Source organism: Oreochromis niloticus, linkage group LG14, assembly GCF_001858045.2.
Source record: "Oreochromis niloticus isolate F11D_XX linkage group LG14, O_niloticus_UMD_NMBU, whole genome shotgun sequence".
NCBI lineage: Eukaryota > Metazoa > Chordata > Actinopteri > Cichliformes > Cichlidae > Oreochromis > Oreochromis niloticus.
This window is the reverse complement of record NC_031979.2, coordinates 19,787,535-19,807,278: the sequence shown is the minus strand read 5'-3', so window position 1 is coordinate 19,807,278 and position 19,744 is coordinate 19,787,535. Positions and strand designations below refer to the sequence as shown.

The 19,744-nt window shown below is 41.8% G+C and overlaps 1 protein-coding gene across 2 annotated transcripts; it reads right to left on the bottom strand.

Annotated features, from left to right (window-relative positions):
* Window positions 1-3,275: 3,275 nt before the first annotated feature.
* mnta (MAX network transcriptional repressor a) lies at window positions 3,276-19,176 on the bottom strand. Of its 2 annotated transcripts, XM_003458616.5 has the most exons (6): window positions 18,619-19,173; window positions 13,313-13,922; window positions 12,926-12,967; window positions 12,615-12,726; window positions 6,802-6,994; window positions 3,276-6,651 (listed from the first exon to the last, which is right to left on the bottom strand). In XM_003458616.5, the coding sequence occupies exons 1-6, from the start codon at window positions 18,689-18,691 to the stop codon at window positions 5,876-5,878; spliced, it is 1,806 nt and encodes a 601-aa protein (XP_003458664.1). In that variant the 5' UTR covers window positions 18,692-19,173; the 3' UTR covers window positions 3,276-5,875. The 2 variants fall into 2 exon arrangements, with proteins under 2 accessions (XP_003458664.1, XP_005463784.1); XM_005463727.4 differs by lacking the exon at window positions 12,926-12,967 and having other exon boundaries at window positions 18,619-19,176.
* Window positions 19,177-19,744: the final 568 nt, after the last annotated feature.

Sequence of the window (19,744 nt, the reverse complement as noted above, 5' to 3'; positions counted from 1 at the left end):
GGAGGGAGGAGGGTTTCTTTTCCAAAATTCTGAGAAAACAGAATTCTTACAGAATTCGGACGTTTCTCCGAATTCTGGAAAATAAATAAAAAAGATGTGCCCCTAATCCTCTTCCCTACATTTTTTTTTTTTTTTAAATTTAATCAGAAGTAATGGAAAATTTCTAGATGTGTGCACAAATTCTGAGATGCATAACTTTAAATGTTCAACTTATAGTTTCAAAAATATGTATTACTTCTGACTAAATCCGAAATTTCGTGATACTTAACTCGAAATTTCGACTTCCAAATCTCAAAATCTTACTTGAATTTTCAGTCAATCCTCCCCTCAAGGGTAGCTAATTAAGGTATCAAGTTCTCTGCTACTTTAAATGATATAAGCTTTTAAATGCTTAGATAAATGAAGACTTTTCCAAAATTACTAGCCGTTTCCGCAGTGTTTAATTTTAATTGGGAGGTTTAAAGTAAAATAATTGGACTTTGATAACATTGGCAGCAACTTGACAACCGTTTGAAAACGGCTAGCTAACTTTGACACCATTTTGCAGCTGTGAGGGTCAGAAGCAGAGCTGGGCGATAAAACGATAACGATATGTATTGCGAAATAACCTTTTCTCGATAGAAAAATTAAACTATTGCGATAGGCCTCATCTCTCTTGTCCTCTTAAAAAAAACAAAAAAAAAACAGCCAATCCAAATTAAGTAGCGCAGAGCCGAACCAATCACAGCCGCAGCGTCACATCACGTGACTTGTTAAGCGCCAAGGCGCACATGTGTATTTGTTTTTGCAGCCGTGCAGCCCAGGTAATGAAGGAAATGAGTTTGCCGACTAGAGAAAAATCAACCGACAGCGTGACCGAAGGTTACCGAAGAAAAAGCCGATGATGGTTCCAATGCCGCAGAGCTTGTCGAACGGAAGGGCCACAGAAGTTCCGTAGTGTGAAGGTATTTCGGCTATTTCAAGTCTGACAAAAAACAGAGTAGCGCGCACTGTAAATTGTGCCGAAAGCAAGTCTGGATATACAATAAAGCGGTGCATGCTCAATCTCTGACTGAAAGCGCTAATTCGTCATTCGGCTTTTGTCAGACTAAAGTAACTGTTAAAACTGTTTGAAAAGCTAAGCTATACAACAAGGAGAGATTGAGAATTTCCTTTTAGTTCTCAGTTTATTTGATATTGACAAAAGTTAGTCAGTTTTGTCTGTTCTTCTGTAAAACAAACTAAGATTTATTTTTAGAATTAATATTTTGTTTCTAAGTGGAATTGACAATTTAGTGGTCTGTTTTGTTTGTTCTATTTTGAAACTTAAATGCTTTAGCGGCTACCTTTTGTGTAGTTTGCAATATTTGCCTTTATTTAGTTTAGTCTCATGTTCCTTAAGTACATCTGCCCTGTTGAACTTATTATGGGAAATAAATATTTCAGTTAAAACAAGCTGCTAATTATTTCACATTTTACTTGTGAGCAACGGCACATTTAAATCTTACAAATATAGTTATTTGGCTTATATCGCCTGAAATGAAAAAAACATATCGTGATATGAAAAAATCTTATATCGCCCAGCTCTTAGTCAGAAGACAGAAGGAGCACGAAAGGAGGAGGAATAAGGTCAGTGAGTCCGTTCATTACAGTGTTTTAAGTTACTTAGTTGTTTGTTTGTTTTATAAAACTTAGGAAATAAAGCAAAGGTAATGCTACGAAGTTCTTGATGTAGGTAGGTAGATGGTTAGCTAGAATGTTTACTATATATGTATATATATATATGTATGTGTGTGTGTGTGTGTGTGTGTGTGTATATATATATATATGTATATATACCTTGGTATACAACCAAGGTGTATATATATATATATATATATATATATATATATATATATATGTATATATATATATATATGTATATATACCTTGGTATACAACCAAGGTATGCAGTTACTGTTGCAGTGTGGCCTTTCTTTTCTAACCTCTAGCATTAACAACACACACAGAGAATTCACTGGATATTTTCTTTCTGTAAACTGTAGACATAGGTGTGTGGGGAAAATCCCAGTAGATCAGCTTTTTCTGAAATACTCAGAGCAGCCTGTCTGGCACCAACAACTGTGTCAAGTGTCAAGCAAGTGTAATTTTTAGTAGTTGCATTGTCTGTCTTTGGCAAGCTCTTTCATTGTTAAGGTTTTTGTGTCAACCTCCACTTGTAGAAATGTTAATTTGAAGGTATCAGAAAATAGTTTTGAAACATTAAAATTATTTTACTTTTAAGTGCACTAAACAGATAACTTTAATCATAGGTATAACTTGTATGTCTAGTTGCTATGATGACTAAATATTAAACAGGTTTTTAATTACAACCAACCTGGCTTTAGCGGGAATTGTACCATAACATCCTGACTAGACTAGCCTTGTTATCTACAGTTATCCTGGAATGATGAAACTACTACAGAAGGCTTGTATAAAAGGACTACTCAGATGCCCAAACCACCTCATCTGACTCAGCTCCTCTTGAATGCTTATGTTCAGCTTTTATTTTAGAGGCTTTGAAAAGGTGTTAAAAATGTAGCTAGCGTGTGCTACTAAGTGGCATCACATTATACAGAGGTAACTTGATCTCTTTGTCCACGTTATATCTGCAGTTTATCTACTACTGTTTTCAGTATTAGCCTAACCTGATATTTCTGGAGTAAAAATACCAGATCAGTGTCTCTAATCTGATCGTCTTTGGTGTTTCAAACCACTGCATGAACAAAACAACACTTAAAGAAGTCGCCAGGCACCTCTTAATGCTAAATAACTAATAATAATTAGAAAGAATTTCTGCATTCAAATATCAGTATAACTTTCCACTTTATTTCTCTGAGTCAGTGTGGCTCAGGAGGCAAAGTCGCTCCAGCTGGAAAGTTGGCGGCTCGGTCCTTGGCTCATCCAGTCTGGCATGTCAACATGCCAAAGTCCTGATGACCTCAGCGTATCCATCACTGAGAGTGAGCGCTGGATAAAGCAGTGTTTAATGTTTGACTGCGCTCTGAATGTAAAACCATCTTTGTGTTTCTCTACACTTTGTTTAAAGAAGCCACTTCAGACCTTTGTAAACATAATACAATTTATTAAGTATCTTTTTTATAAATTTTAATTTTTACATATTTTCCCAAGCTTTTACCTTAATACAGATAGATCTAAATGCAGCCCAACATTTACAGGCTATATACAATGTAAACTTTCTCCATAGGGAAAACACAGGTATATTTTTGCTTCTTCAAGCATCTGTATCTGGTAACGTTTATGCATTTTGTTTTTCTGCAAAACGATTTCAAAATGCCATTTATCCCAGATGTTTGTGTGAAATCTAAGAGATGGCAAGGAAACAACGTATTGCATCAGAGCAAAATACAAAAACATGTAAGGGGTGAATAATTTAAACAAGTGGCCAAATGTGACTGAATGTAGTGATCGCCCCTTCACATACAGCACTGTACATGGTCCCAGAAAATAAGCTATTTGATAAAATTAACAAACGAGGGGTGATGATACAAGCGACAGTAAATCTTAAAATACAAAATCAGGTTTCTAATGTTACACTTTACATACACTTTAATAAAGTAACTGCATTTCTAAAAAGGGCTCGACTCCTGTTTCAACACCCCAAATGTTTTCACAGATCAGTACATTCAGATTAAATTCAGAGAGCACAGTGTGTTAAACTGCAGGTTGGCTGCTCATTGAGACTACTTTTTAAATGTTCACAGTGCCAGCTTTGGAAAGAGGGTGCCTCGAATAAACACATTAAAGTCATCTGTTGTTGACGCTTTCTACAGATACTTTCCCCCAGTTTTATGGATGACAGAATTTTAAATGTGTCAGAAATCCTACACACTCCTATAGTAACGTAATGAAGTTCATAAGCTCATCGGGGAGCACTGCCATAGGTCCTTGCTTTCATAGTGATCACTACATTAGTACAGTCATGGCATGCATTAATGGCATGCAAACACACACCCTACTACCATATGCACTACAAGACAGCATAGACACACTTCACTATATTTTATGGACCTTTCTGTATTCAGATTCACATCCTTTACCTCATGGTATTTAAGTCTCACAGCGCATATAAACTCGCCTCTGCCGGGGTTGGGGGTCATATAGATGTAGATACAAATCCTACTCTGCAAAAAGAAAAATATTTAAAATACATTAGCAGCTGTGACACAAACTGTTTTATCCTAAAACACTAACTTGTATTTGTGCTCAGTGTACAATCACCAGTATGTTTGAAGGACAGATACTAGAAATAAGTAACAATTTGATTGTCCTTTAAACACTAAAAACTAAATCCAGCCATCCATCTTCTGCTTATCTGGACACAGGCAGCAGTTTAAGCAGAGCTATCCAGACCTCACTCCTCTAGTGTGGGAGACACCAAGGCTTTCCCAAGCAAGCTGGGAGATATCATGTCCTGGATTTGCCCTCGGGTGCCTTCTTGGTTGTGCATGCCTGAAACCGTTCACCTTAGAGCCATCCTACTCAGATGCCCAAACCACCTCATCTGACTCAGCTCCTCTTGAATGATGAGTTCCTCATCTTGTCTAGGCTAAGCAAGACAGCCTAGAAAGAAGCCCATTCATGCCACCTGTATCAGTGATCTCATACTTTCTTTTTTTTTAGCTGCTAACCACAGTTTGTGGGTAGAACAGTGGATCAACCAGTAAATGAATAGCTTTGCCTTAGCGCTCAGCTGTCTCTTTGCCACAGCAGACCACTGTTTGGTGCAGTGCCTGGACCAGTCAGTCTGTCACTTGTGAACAAGACCCTGAGATACTTAAACTCATTCACTTGAGGCAGAAATGAGAAATCCACCCTTTTCTGATTGAGCACTTGAGCCTTAAAATTCGAGGTGCTGATTGTCATCTTGGCTGCAATCTGTCAACAGAACATTACTCGCTAAAGGCAGAGACAAGCTCGTGAGACACCCTGCACCCTGGCTAGGCCTAGAACTGACAAAGCTGTGTATGTGTGTGTCTATAACATATATATATATATATATATATTTGTTTTTTTCTTTCAGACACTCTGATGTGATATCATCATTTTACTTCACTGGAAGAATTGTGTCATTGTTGCAGAGGTGGTGGTTTGACTATGAACACAAACAGCCACCAGGGGGAGCTGCTGCTGTGTGCACTATCACCGAGGACTGCAGCTCCTGCTCAGGCGGCTAAGTGCAGTCCATGATTTGGCTCCAACCTTACAGCATGTGCTGCTGCTGAAGAGGAGGGGCTCCTCTGAACCACATTCTCCGTGCCCTGGGTTTGGCGGGCCAGCACTCTGCTCCTACACTGTCTGGACTCTATAATAGCAGATCGACATTTTCCCATGTGAGGCCGTTTCTTTCTAGCTTCTGTGAAAATACGCACTGCCTCACTTTAAAACAACAAAGGATGGCAGGTGAAGGTCAAAAACTGCACATCAGCCCACTGTGTACAACACAAACACAACGTTATGACCGTCAGTCACATGCAGCCTGTTATATCTTAGAAGTTGTGGTAGTCTGGTCTAGAAGGAGTTTTAGGATTGTTCCCAGCTTTGTGTCCACTTTAATGCTTTTAAGTGAGAATTAAACAGAGCAGAAGGGTCTCCAGCAGCTCTCCTGCACACACGGTTGGCTTGTCAATGGCCTGGTATGAAGCCCGTGGTTCACCGCAGGGAGGTGGCCCATTGAGTGCTCCCACAACACTAACCAACACACAAGAAGGTGGAAGGTTAAGAACAGGGACTTGTTTTTGGTCACTTTGTTAACATGGGGGAATAACATCCCTCCATCACTTTACCCCTGTCATGGGGATCACAGTCTGGAGCTCAGTGGTCCTGTTGGCAGTGTTCAGGCCAGCTTCAGAGTGCTGATGGGAAAGGAGGGCATGGTTACCATGGTCACAGGGTTGAGCACCGTCTGACCCACTAGCTGCGGGTGGTGGGCCATCATCTGGGTGCTCACTGCTGTCTGCTTACCAACAATGGTGGCAGTTGGCTGTGCAGGTGCACTGCCGTTCACATGAGCATGGTTTATTGTTTGAGTGATGTGACCGACCACAGCCGACTGTGTGACAGCCACCGGCTGAGAGTAGAGAGTGGGTAAATGCTGGCTCAGGTGAGCCACTGGGTGCACAGTTATGTGACTGATGGGCTGGTGGCCGGGGGCTAATTGCACAGAGCTGGTGGTGGTGGAGGGAGCCAGCTGGGCGATGTTTTTGGAGCTCTGACTTGGGATCACTTGGATGACCGAAGGGTGGGACACTGGTGCATGAGCAATAACTGTGGGGTGCAGACTGGGTGTGGTCACCATCTGCGTCTGGGTGGGATTTGACAGCTGACAAGGTGTGCTGGATGTAGTGGCAGTGAGCGTTGGTGGAGCTGCAGGTTTAGACAGTGGCTGTGGGGGAGTCACTGGTAGCGGCTGAGGCTGGTGCTGAGGGGCTTTGCGCTGGTTGTGAGGGGTGGTGAAGGAGGTAGTGGTGGTGGGCATCACAGTTGGGACTTGAGTAGGTGTTGCAGTTGTGCGCAGCTCAGGTTTCATGATTTGAGGCACGGTGGGTAAGGCAGTGGGTGCTCTTGGTGCAGGCTCTTCATCCAGATCGTCATCCATTATGTCTTCACCTTCTGCAACATCAACAAATTATGGAATTCATTAATTACATATATAATTACATGATTTAATCTGAAACAGTGTTTGGTTGTGTATTAGGGAGATTTAGAGACATGCAGTTGAGACTGAACACAAATCCCCACCAATCCCTCCCGTCTGCCTACCCGAGGCTGTGGAGGTTGAAGCTTGGTCCTCCTCCGGCTGCACCGTCTGTCGGAGGATGCGGTCGATCTCGATCACATCCATCCACTGGCTAAGATCATTCTTCAGCTCTGCTAGTCGCTGTTGGGTAGCGATCTTTTCTCTGGCCAGACGCTCCATGTCGTGCTCATACTCCTTCTCTTTGCGCTTTAATGTCTGCAAGGAGGAAAAGAATACAATGGTAAAACTCAGAACTGGTTTATGAATTACACAGGAAAAAGTCCACAGGGTAAACGTTAAGGTCACATTTACTGTGTAATAAATTCATCCAATAGAAGAGAACCACAGTAATTGTCTTTGTGAAGCTGTCAGAGAGGTTTTTACTCAAGTCCAAGGTCATGCTTGAAGCAATACTGTAAAGATTCACACTGATTTTATATTAGTCTTAATAGTATTTAACAGATTTCACCACTTCAACCTCTAAAATTAGGGAGGACTTAAAATGACCCGTTTCTGATTTTGTCAAAGATGTTGATATGAAATTAGATATTACTCGTGTGCACAGAGGGTGGAGGAGAGAAAATCTGCAGCACTACTTATTTGAGGAAAATGTCAAAGTGCACCAGTGGAATGAACTTTGACTCTGCTGGGTCTATTTGAACTCGTACTTCTCTTATAAAGTGGAGAAATGGTACATTTAATAGCCAATTTTCCAAATTCAAAATAATAATAATAATAATAATAAGAGATTAGTGAAAGAAAACTGTTATATATTATAACTGATTACTTCTATCAGAAAAAAATATAACTTTGTTACAATGAAAGCCACATTTTCCAGCAACAACATTTAAAACATAGTTTAAAGCAATTCAAAGGTTCCAATTAGCAATGAAGCATATTACTCAGAAACGGGCCGTCCTGCATTATGTTCTTATACTTTTGGTACTTTCTGTGTCTGCGTTTATAAATACACATTTTATAAATGTGAATACATGAATTTTACTATTGACAGCGACTGGTTTTATGTTTTGTATGTTTAGCATGCAACATCAGTAGGAAAAGTGAAATTATGGCAACAGGTACATGATCAGCAGACTTGTGTTTTTAAGTATTCCCGTTTTAAAGTACTTCAGAAGTCTTTAATTATATATAATTTATTGCATGTCACATGCAGCCTGGTCAAACTATTCAGCACGCTCTCTGTGGGAGAGGCTCAGGGAAATGACACGGTCTGAAACCCGCTACCAGCAACCTGATGACTTGGGATCATAAAGGGTGGACTTCCTGTTAGTGCTCATCCTACCGTGTACAGTGTGACGATACAGTAAATGTGTAAGTCATCGTGTGTACGATTTAAGTCATGTGTGTAGGTGGCTTCTGGCCTACTTCGGTTTAAGTGCATTCCTGCATGTGCATTATGAGCATGTGCGCCTACAGCACAATGCACATGTACATAAATAGCAAAAGGGGACAAAAGGCGGGCCTTGTGTGATTCAGCACCTGTCTCAAATCCTGATCCAGGATTAGACATGCATGGGCCAAGTGGTCTGTACTTTGGCTGCTTCTCAGTAACTTAAACACAAATAGAAGCTCAGAAGAAGTCCCGTTCATATTTCAGTTTAGCTCAAATCCACATAAACAAGCTGTTTCTTATCTTTAAGTTGAACTGCTTTTATTGTGACAAGAGTAGGTTTTTTTACAGTTGGAAAATCTGTGTCCTTGCTCCCAAAAAGACCTAAAGTTATCTACGATCAGGGTTAGTAGCCTAGTTCTGTTTAAAATACTTGTTACATGGAACAACTCTTAATGTGAATCACAACTACACCTCTTATTTTAATGAAAACTCCAAGAATTCAGGTATTGCACCATCTCATTCACAAAGACAGGGATCCCAACTTTGTATTTTAATATTATTGATTAATGGAGATATAGTTTGGACATGCAGATTTTAAATAGCAGGACAGACATGTACACTACTGTTCACTGAGTAAGGTGCTCCTTAGCATGCATTGTTAAACATCTGGACACAGATGTGCAACTTGTAACCAGCCATAAAGAGCACCGCCTCTCTGTACGGATTAAAAACATCCTTCATCTCTACACAAGATGTGTTAAAATGCCCCCCATCTCTGGTTGTCAGGGAAATGCCTGAAAACATGTCAACGTTTTCTCTGAAATCCTAAAAGATGACACACACCTTCATGTTCGAGAGGTGCGATTTAGGTTTCTAACAGCCTCTTAGTGTGTAAACATTTCTCTCAAAACCTACTCTGGTGAGGAAAATTTAACATGATGTCCAAAAAGGTCTGGCCGCTTTCTTTTTTACCCTCATGTAGCTGGCAGCCTTACGTGAGTAGCGCTACAACAGCAGCTTTAAGTGATGACTCATAAAGAGAGAATGAGAGAGTGGAGAAATGCTCCACAAACACGGAGACCCACTGAACTGCTGAGAGCCGACGCCACATTCGCCTTTTTAGAAACAGCTAGTCTGAGATTAACCACATACACCTGATAACCAAGCCTGCAGCAGATGGGTCCCACGTGACTTCATCACCATGTTAAACATGTCACCAGATTGGTAGGACACAATGTGCCAGGTACGCTTGGATTCTTTGCACATGACTGCATTCAGACCTCCTCCTTTTTCCAGGGAAGAGTTCTTACCACAGAACTGTGTGCGTGCATGTGTGTGCGTGCGCATGGGAGGTAAACACTGCTGAAGCATTATTGTCACAAGCAATGCGAGTGCCGAGCACATGGCCCCGCAGAAAAAGGGAGAGGGAGGGCCACAGATAACAGGGGATTGAAAGAGAGCAATACAAGCTGTACTCACTGACTCACTTTTGCAGCAGCCGCGAACAGACAGCACAAGGCTGGGTTGTCTTAAAGGGCCAGGAGCACAGGAGGCCACGTTGCAGACATGCTGCTCCACTGATCGGGTTCCTGCTCACAGGTCTTATGACACTGTGGTAACCATAAACCCTTGTCTTAGTCTGCCTTCAAGCTGGAGCAGAGGGTTTCACGTGGTGCCCGACGTTAACAATAAAAAGTCTGTCTGTGGAAATAAAATGCCTACTTTTGCACACCAATCCTTTGTGTGCAAGCTTGTGTTGGTCATAGCTGGCCTATTTACCTCATTGCGGTTAAGAGCCGAGTCGTCAGAAAGCTGAAGGAGGCCAGCTTTTTTTAATGTTAAGGATGAACAAAAATGAAAATGTCAAAAGAACTAGTACAGTTATCTTGTCAGGCAACCTTTCAAAGGAAATATGCCATGAAGTCCACAGTGACTGTGCTAAAAATATCAAAAGATAAATAAATTTTTAGCTTATCTTCATCTAGCAGAGAGTACAGCACTTTTCATGCTGGCATTTGCGGACAAGCAGTGGAGGAACAAGTTCAGTCAGCTTTCATGAGGAAGTGAAGCGCGTGTGGAGTAAGCTGAGCCTTGTGTTTACTGCTCCATGCTCCCTCCCTGCTGCGGGCGGCTAAGCCTGGTGGTACAGCAAGTCCTGCATGTTGCAGTGCTGGGTGGGGGCCCAGCACAGGGGGGGTGACGTCACGCGGCTCAGGCTAGCCATGTGCTTGCTGCTCATGTGGCCTTAAAAGCTCAGAGAGGCAGGATGGAGGGAAGGAGGGGGAGTGGAGAGGAGGAGCGCTAATGCATCAGGGCTTATTTTACAGCCTCGGCTTTCACGACACCACTACGGACTCAGAGGAAAGCCTGCTACATGTTGTCTCTGAAGTAAAACAAAAACCCTCTTACAGCTCTATTAGCGCGACTGCTATAATTAAAAAGGAAAACAAGTGGTTCACATGTAAGATTTTCTGGTCACAGATGTTGAGTCATCTTTATTTGAAATGTAACAAGGAAGTGGAAGTTGACCTATGTAGCTGTTGGCCAAGTTTGCGCCTTTCACTGGAAAACCACTAAAACTCTGTTCCAGTTACCACTTATTTTCATAGAAACTTTGCTCATTTACAAATGAACACTTACAATAAGACGTAAAAATAAAAGCGGTGGAGTGCTGAGCTGAAAGCTTCTTATTCAGACCTCTAAGCTCAGTGTTTTTGTGTGCAACCTGCTTCATTGCTGCCAACCCAGAGGAGGGCAAGGACAGGGACGGGGAGGGAGGAGTGTGCAGTTTCGGGAATGAGGTGCATGCAGGCAGGACATGCGTCTGTACCTCCCATGTCAAGATGCCAGTGCTCGCACGTGTTCTGCCTTTTTTTTTCTTTTTTTTTTAGGCATCCTATCACCCAGCACTCACATCTTTTACTCCACCCCTCCAAAACAAAACACCACCAGCCTGGCCAATGAAAAAGACCCTTGTGACAAAGAGGCACAACACACTGTTGTGGCCTGTAACACTATTACAGTACTGGGTTAACTGCTTCATACTACACGCAAATCTTTATTATACTCTTCACATCTACATATAAGCATCATCAATTATGTAAGTTTTCCTTGCTCTGTTTGTTTCAAGCATGTCCAGCTCAGCTGCTGATTGGAGGAAAAGACGCACAAGCCTGTCGAACACAACACGCACAGCATGTTGCTTAATCACAGAGAGGGGCACAGGGAGGGAGACTGGGTGACGAGCTGTGCACCCACGCTGTCCTAGTTTCCCTCAGCATCCACGCGCACAGAGGAATAACCAGCCTGCTGCATCTCACAGTCAAGCAGCAGCATGCCGTCCTCCTCGGTGTACACATCAGTAAATCTGCACCACGGTCGGTTAATGAACAACTGCAGGCTCATAAACAACAACGCGTGACTACCAAATGTCTAAAACCGTGTAAGTGTTTTATTATTATGCAAATTAAACAGCAAACCCTTACCACATTTGGACAAACTTAAACACACAGATCATGCAACTGTAATTGTAAAATGCAAATCTATAAAAGCATTGTTGGATTTTAAAACGTAAACAGAGATATTGTTTTATCGCCTCCTGGATCAGTGTATTGGAAAAATGACCCACAATAAAAACTGACACACTCAGCAGCACAGTCAGTCTGAAAGTTAAACTAGACCAGTGGCAGACCTTTGTGCCAGCTGTTTACAACCAGCATACTCTAACCGTGAGAGCTTGACTCATAGAAATGGCGAGTCATTCGTTGAAACACTCGCACACATACACTTAAGAAAAAGGTATAAATGAGGAAGTCTTAGAGACTCAGGAAGGATCTAAATACATCACCGTGTTTAAACTTTCTGCTGTCTGATGTTTTTCTCTAACTAAGGATCTTAAACGCAGTATGATTGTAAATGTATCCAGTAAGACTGGGGGTCAATAACACCACAGTGTGACGGCTTTCTTAGCAGTGAGGAAAGAGCGTGCAATCATCAGTGACGTGTTACAACCTCTCTATACGAGTTGCTGTCATGGGGAATAAAGTACAAGGTACCTTTCTTTGTGGATGTTTTGAGCGAGTGAAACATTGCTAAACAAAAACAGGTGATAGGAGGTTCAGGCCACTTGTTACTGGTGGCGCTTCAATTGTTGGTTTTTAAATCTGTAATTTCTGTAATTGTGATTTAATTTTTTTTTGGTTTGTGGTTGTATTTATCTAGCTGTTAAAACAATATAATAAGTGAGTTTATTTACTAAGTACTTTTCACAGACAAGTGGTCACAACGCACTGTACACAAAAGGTTAAAATAAATATTAACATTGAGTAACAAAACAGCCAATGAAAATATAACTAATGAAATTCAAGAAGATTTTAAAATCTACCGACACCAATCGGACACTAATGATTACCAATACCAGATACACCAACATGGAATTTGAAGGTAATAAAACTTTTAACTTTGGAGGCATCACAAGCTCACCTGAATGTATCTCAGTGCACTTCTTAAGACACTCAGGTTGGAGGTTTTCTTCTCATCAATGTTCGGGATGTTCTTTTTCAGCGTCTCGAAGCACTCCTTCAGGTGTGCTCGTCTGACAGACCCAAGACAAATAGAAGGTACTTTAGACACTGCTAATGGTAAAGTGCACTTTAATATAACAACATCTCTATTTGGGAGTCCTCTGATTAAAATATGAAGCACATTTTCAAAATTGAAGCGGTACTAATAAGTGAAGTTTTCAGAAAAAAAAAATCTATTGGTAATGTTTTTGGGGAAAGGGGTGACCCTACCTGTTTTTCTCAAGTTTGTTATGCACCTCTCTTGTACCAGCCCTGCAAGAGCACAGTAAAATGGTGATGTTTAAAAGGGCAACAAAATTGAAATAATAAAAAAATTAACCCCCCCAAAAAATGAATCAAAGAAGCTGTTTCTTAGTTTTTGGAGCAGACAGATCAATGACAGTAAGTGAGTGAATTTATCATCTCATCCAAATTATTGTAATAGCAACCGTGCAAAGTGGAATCTAATTTATAATTATCTGAGTGGACCACAGAAGATGACACCGTTTCAGTACGTCTGTAAATTGGACTCCTAGTTATTATTTTTTCTGCATTTTGAGGACTGATTTAAATTGATGCTCAGTAAAAAAAAATACTGAGTTAACAGGTCAGACTTACCCTCCAGGCCTCTTCTTGCTGTCTAGCTGGCGACTGTCATCAGGAGGACTTCCCCGGCTGACGGGGCCATTGTGCAGGGGGGCCTGCTGAAGCACGGGGCCTGAATGGGGCAGTAAGGCTTGCGGCTGTATGGGCGAGACGATGGTACCCGGATAGCGCTGAACCAGCTGCTGGTGTAGTTTAGTGTTGTTGGTTTGGGTGACGAGCTGCGGCTGAAGGTGGTGGTTTTGTATCGGCTGCTTGTGGTTGGCAGTCACCATGGTTTGGGTGTCAGGTTTGGGCTGTGGAGAGCAGAGCAGAGCTGCGGCACTTTGCTCCAGAGGGGCATGAGAGTCTGTCTTTGGGGAGGCCAGTGGAGGAGCAGCAGGAGGGGAGAGCGTGGTAACAGGTAGAGTAGGTGAGCCTGTAAGGTTGGGGGTGACCACAGGTATTGGGATGACTGTAATGGGGACGGAGGGAGGTGACAGAGCTGATGGTATGGGTGGGGGACGGGACTCCATGTGGAGCTCCTCTGCTTTAGAAACATTGTTGATGTGGATTGTGGAGTTCACATTAGGGTGGCTCTGCTCTTTCAGGTGCTGCAGACGCAGCTTCTCCTTTAGTTCATCCTCTGTGGGAAAAACACAGCCATTAATACAACCAATCCCATCTATACACACATAGACAAAAATGCAGCAACAACCCTTTGAGCTTTTTAAATCTGTTAGCACTAACAGTACTGATAGATTTTGGGAGTATGTGAAAGGAAATAAGCCAGAGTCATTTCTAGAAAGGTCTGGTAGAAGGCCTTGTTTGGCATGTTATGCTGTACCAGCTCAGTGACATTAGTCCTGCTCATCTTAATTATAGTAAATCAGCAAAACAAGTGTTTGACACTCAAAGCTGCAGGTACATTTGCACATGACACCAACAGATGTTTTTTTTAACTAAACCTAAAACTTGTGTAAAACCATGTCAGTAGCAGGTTTCATTTCATCTGTGCCACAACAGATGAATCCCGAAAGAGCACAAACATAACTGTGACTCCTGTTACACGTAAAGTGATGAAGTATTAATGTTAATATTATTGAAACATCCAGTTGTAAGTCAAAGGGGCTCTACAGGAGAATGTTTGTTGTAATTACAACAAGCAGAAATGAAAGTCTGAGCTTTCAGGTTACAGGCTCTTCTCTCTTGCTGTTCCTACTTTGTGTTTTATCTGTACATGCATTTTCACATCCACAAAAAATGTTGCCTAGCTTTGAGCACGTCTTCACAAAAGAAGCTTGTTGCTTTAATGGAGGTACATCTCACTGTAATGTAATGCTGGTCACAGTCCACTGACTGAGTTGTGCTGGGGAAGTGAGTGCAAGTCGACTCTAGATCTCTACTAACAAAGCCCGAGGGTCTCTTTACTACCAAGACGCATGTCCAGAGGTTAGGTTTATCTGTAAAGGCATGTTTATAACAGTTAATACACTGCAGATCTCATTGCAATTGAGCCAGCTTTAAAATGATTGCACGTTTTGATTACTATTAAATAAACTGTGATTATAGCCATGTGAAAGATTCGTACAGATAAATCTAACTGAAAAGTGATCAGCTTCAGTATTTTTGTAAAACATGAGTCAGTCTAAATGCATCTTACGGGGCTGTCCAGTCATCTAAAGCACACCCCCTCCACACTGTATAGATGCTGTGGAAAGGGACTCTAGTTGCTATGGCAGCTCATGTTCACAGTTAGAAAATGTCAGATACAAGTAGCTGTCATCAACATCGTTATAAATGCGATCAGGACGCTGCAGCAGTACACACTCATCCGTTCATTGCAGAGGTGAAGCTACAGTGGCACCACAGACTTCACCCCAAACCACGGAAAACAAGTTCACATAAATGATGACGACAGTGAGTGACAACGACACAGCTGTCTCCAAGAAATTACGTGCTAAGTCACTCTAAAAAATAAAATAACAAATGTTATTGCAGATTTGTAGCTGGCATATTCAATCGGGCCAGTTTATTAGATACACAACATCCAAAAAAGTCACTGACACCTTACAACTGAAGACAAAAAAACCCAGTAACATTTCTTAAGTTTCAAAATGTGAAATGTTGTCTTTGTACCTTTTTAAATACAAAAAAAAAGGGGTGTTTCAATGATTTACAAGTTTACAGTCTGTTTTTATTATACATTTACATACAATAGCTACATTGTATGTAAAGTTCTGCATAGCTATGTACAATAAGATTGTATAAAAAATTAAAAAAAAATCCAGGTTTAGATAATGTAGTTTGTTGCATCATAATGTAAGCTCACCTTCAAATAGGGTGTACAAAATAATAGGAATATTCTCACCTGTTAACATCACAGACTATTTGAAGCTGAATGAAGACATCTCTAAAACACCAACGTTGATAAAAGCAGGAAATAATGGATCTAACCGACTGGCACCAGAGCATGACGTATGAGGTCAGCTTGTTTAATCAGTTAGGATTAAGAGCAGGTTTCTCTAATATTTCTCAAAATCACAACCTTTTATCGGTCAGTCTTTAAATTAACTTCAACTTTTGTTTAAAATAAAATAAATAAATAATAATAATGTGACAGATACTACTTTTTATCCATGTATAATCAGTTTAAAATATACATGCTCACATTTTGAGGGTTCAAAGTTCAGAACATTATAGCCCTGCTTTAAAACAGATCTTTCACAGATCTGGTAGTCTATTTAGATCTACGAAAAAGCAGCACATAGCGTTATGATTTTACATTTTAAAACACTGTCACTTTATGAATGACTGTGACCGTAAAAAAAATAATGTGATGGAGGAAGGAGATATTCTATCCAGCTCTAAAAAGCTCTAGAGAAATTTTAACAGTGTTACTTAAAGCATTTCACAGTATTTTTTTCCAGTGTATGAACATGTCCCGTTACACTGAAAAGTCTTTTCTTCAGCGGTAAAAACATACGAAAGAACAAGATGTTCCAGTTGCAGTACATAGCTTTCATAAGCTGTTGCATGCACAGTTATGAGTTCTGACAATTTAATGTTGTTTTGTTGACATAAACACACACAGGGGTCTTTTCTGAAAGAAAACCCATGAAACACTTACAAAAACAAGCAGGTTTTCTATAGACATTATATAACTGCAGCAGTACATAGAGGAACACTGGCCTAGTTTCCTGCACACAGTGACCTGCTCTACAGTAGCAGAGAGGGAGGAGGAGGAGGAGGCCCCTGCTTAGAATGCACCAGGCAGGAGGAGCTGAGACAGGAAAAAAAACACGATCTCTCACTCTGAGCCTGCGTGGACTCTCTCCGGAATGATGAATTTAACTATTCATGAACATATCAATGTAAATATGCCAGAATTAGCCAAAAGGCTAGTTTTCATTCACGAATATGTAAAGAGCTACAGAATATGTAAAAATCAGCGTTCAACCAAAGGGCTGATATGTTGGCAGCCAAGCTTGAACAGCGCAGGAAGTGTAATGCGCTTTTTCAGCAGGTCTGATGTTAGCGTTAGGGCTGTCTGGGGTAGCTTAACCTGCACCTTCCCCGAAATGTAACACATGTACACCTCATAGTTATGCAAACTTAAACAACTCTGACAGGTTTGTTTCCTTTTAATATGCAGTGCAAACACAATATGTTGACAGCTATAGCGATCCATGTAAGATACACTGATTTATTGGAGTGTAACTGCATGTATATACCAAAGAGTTGCAGACATGTGACATTAACTCATCTGCCATTTGGATGTGTGACATTCATGGTGACAGTCAAGTAAATAAGGCCACAGACACATAAGGCTAGAGACCAGTGTGCAACCATCTGTCAACCACTGGTCCAGAGGAAAAGAATTCTTAAAAAAGCCCCAGTCACAAAGGGTCATGAACTGCTCAGTGATTCCAAGTTATTTCTTGCACCTGAAGCAATTTCTACTAGGTTTTCACCACCTTTGGAACTGAGCCTCCTTTAGCCACTGCCAACCTGTCAGGGAATATATGGGTTGCCTTAGCAACCAGTGGTTGTATCACATCCAATACGATGGACAGTTATGTGTGATTTAGACTTTTGCAGGAAATTTATGTCGTAACAACGTAACACTGTTCGACCCTACATCCCAACCTTCCACGCCACTCGAGTTGTTGCAGGCTGCGTTGACCCGTCACATTTCTCAGGATGTGAACGTCAGGTTACATGGAAGGTTACTGTAGGGTTTAGAGGAGTTTCTGGTTATGCACTGGATTTCTCACTGAAGCATAATTCAGTCGTTAAGCGATGTGCATCATGACATCACAAGAAACTTGAATAGAAATCTCACATGAAGAGTTTGTTGACTCCAGAGCTGAATAAAGTTGTAGATATAAAAACGTAACGCTTCTTAATTCTCTTCGGATGTAGTTTACGCGGATGGAAAACCGGAGTGAGCCATCTGCTTTATAAACGATCTTTGGGAGGGGTTGCCCGGCACGCACGTGGTGGAAGGGGCGTAGCCATCTAATGCTTTTTAAACTACAGGGGCGTGGTTTGTTGTTACACGTCATCGACTGACACTCAAAGCCTTCCACGAGAGTCTGGAGCTCCAGGGGAGTTTGTGATTTTGCTTTTTTATGTGTTAAGAAGCGACAGTCATACCGAAACACACAGGTACGCAGAGTCACTACAACACCTGATATCCGGAAGGCGCGCGGAGGGACTGAGGGGGCGCAGACTGCTGGGGTGGGGGTGGGAGGGAGGAGGAGGAGGGGGAACCTGAATGCCAGAGTCACTTGATCCCCAGCGGACGATGTCAGGTCATTATGTAAAACGAGCCTGGCACTCCGCGCGCCACCGCCCTTCATCGGCTCGTGTTTTGTTTTTATTTTTAATGTTCCGCAGCAGCGCGTGCAGATACTCAGAAATACAGGAAGGCGCGCGGTGACGCGGCCGAGCAGCACGTTAAGTGTCTATGCAGCAGGTTTCGATGCAGTAACCCCTGACACTGCAGCAGAAGCCCGTCTCTGTCTGCCTGTCTGTCTGAGACCTGACCTCAATCTTTACATGAAGCGAAGCCTCCAGATCCACAGCAGCCGCTCTAAAACCGGAATGAAAGTAAAACTAAGAAGATTGAAACGGTCTTTAAATTCATACGTGACAAACGGGAATCAGTTCAGACACTGTGCTGCTAAATGAGCCACAGGCAGGGTTTCCTCTTAACTCGGAGACTAAACCTTTCACTGAATGGGTGGACTGGTTCCCACTCCTTGACTGCCAGAGTGTGAAAAATGAGCGAGCTTTTGTTTATTTTATCTTTTTTTCCCAATAAAAGACAAACTTACCACGTGCTTTCTGTTGTTGCTGGGCTTGAAATTCCAAAAACTTGGCCGCTTCCAGAAGCGTTTCGATGCTCATTTCTGTCCGCTTGAAAAGACTTTTTTTTCCGGAGAAAAGGCTGTAAAGCAGACGCGCCTGTGCGTAAAGCCTGCCACAGGGAGAGGTTCCCGGTCTGAAGCTGAGGGTGGGGTAGGGGGGAGGAAGGAGAAAAAAAAGGGTAATCCGATACCCCCCTCAGTAGAAACTCTACCACTTACGTAGAAGAGTTACAAACAAGATGGCGCTCAAAGTAGTACGAACAAATAAGGTTTGTGAATCACGCAGCGTTTGTAACCGCCCACAGACAAACGCCCTCCCTCACCGCGTGCATACGAGGGAAGCGACGGGAAAACACGGAGCGGGGTTCGGGTGATTTCGGTCTCGTGGAGCTCTCTTCACGAGTCACGTCCGTCACACGCAGAAAATGTATCAAAAATGTTGCCGCTTAGAACGCGGCTTTTTCTGTTAAGTGTCTCACGTGCCGCCCTCTCACGGCTTGATGTTTGACTAACCGATGACTACAAGTTGTCACCACGTAGTTGTTCTGTGTAAACGAGAGGCCGACAGTTTGCATGACTGCGGTAAATTTACATCTTATTGGCGCTGTGTCCACCAGCCAATCAGCGTGGAGAACAGTCAGCGAGCTTTGTTTGGCACGTCAGGGTCACATGCTGGGAGTTTACGAGCGTGCATCAGCCATACGGGCGCACTTTAAAAGTAAAAACCAAGCAAAAATCCTAGCAGTCACGGGGTAGACTGAGCCCTGCATCTAATAACTGCATAACAGTTGCATCGTAACACCTCTGTGCATATAAATATTATATTATATTATTATATTATAATCCTGTCTGTCTATATAATGTCTTATTTTACTTTTACATTTCTATTCACGTGTAACAGTGTTTCTATACTATGATTACTTCCACTCTTTAACCCCTGTCAAACATAAGGCTCAGGGGTCACAATCAGCCTGCCAACGACTCCAGTTTGGCTCACTGGTCATTAAGGAGGGCATGCACTTTGGACTTTTTACTGTATTTACATGTTTCACAGCTTCTCCGTGGTGATTCATACTACACTAAAGTAATTAAG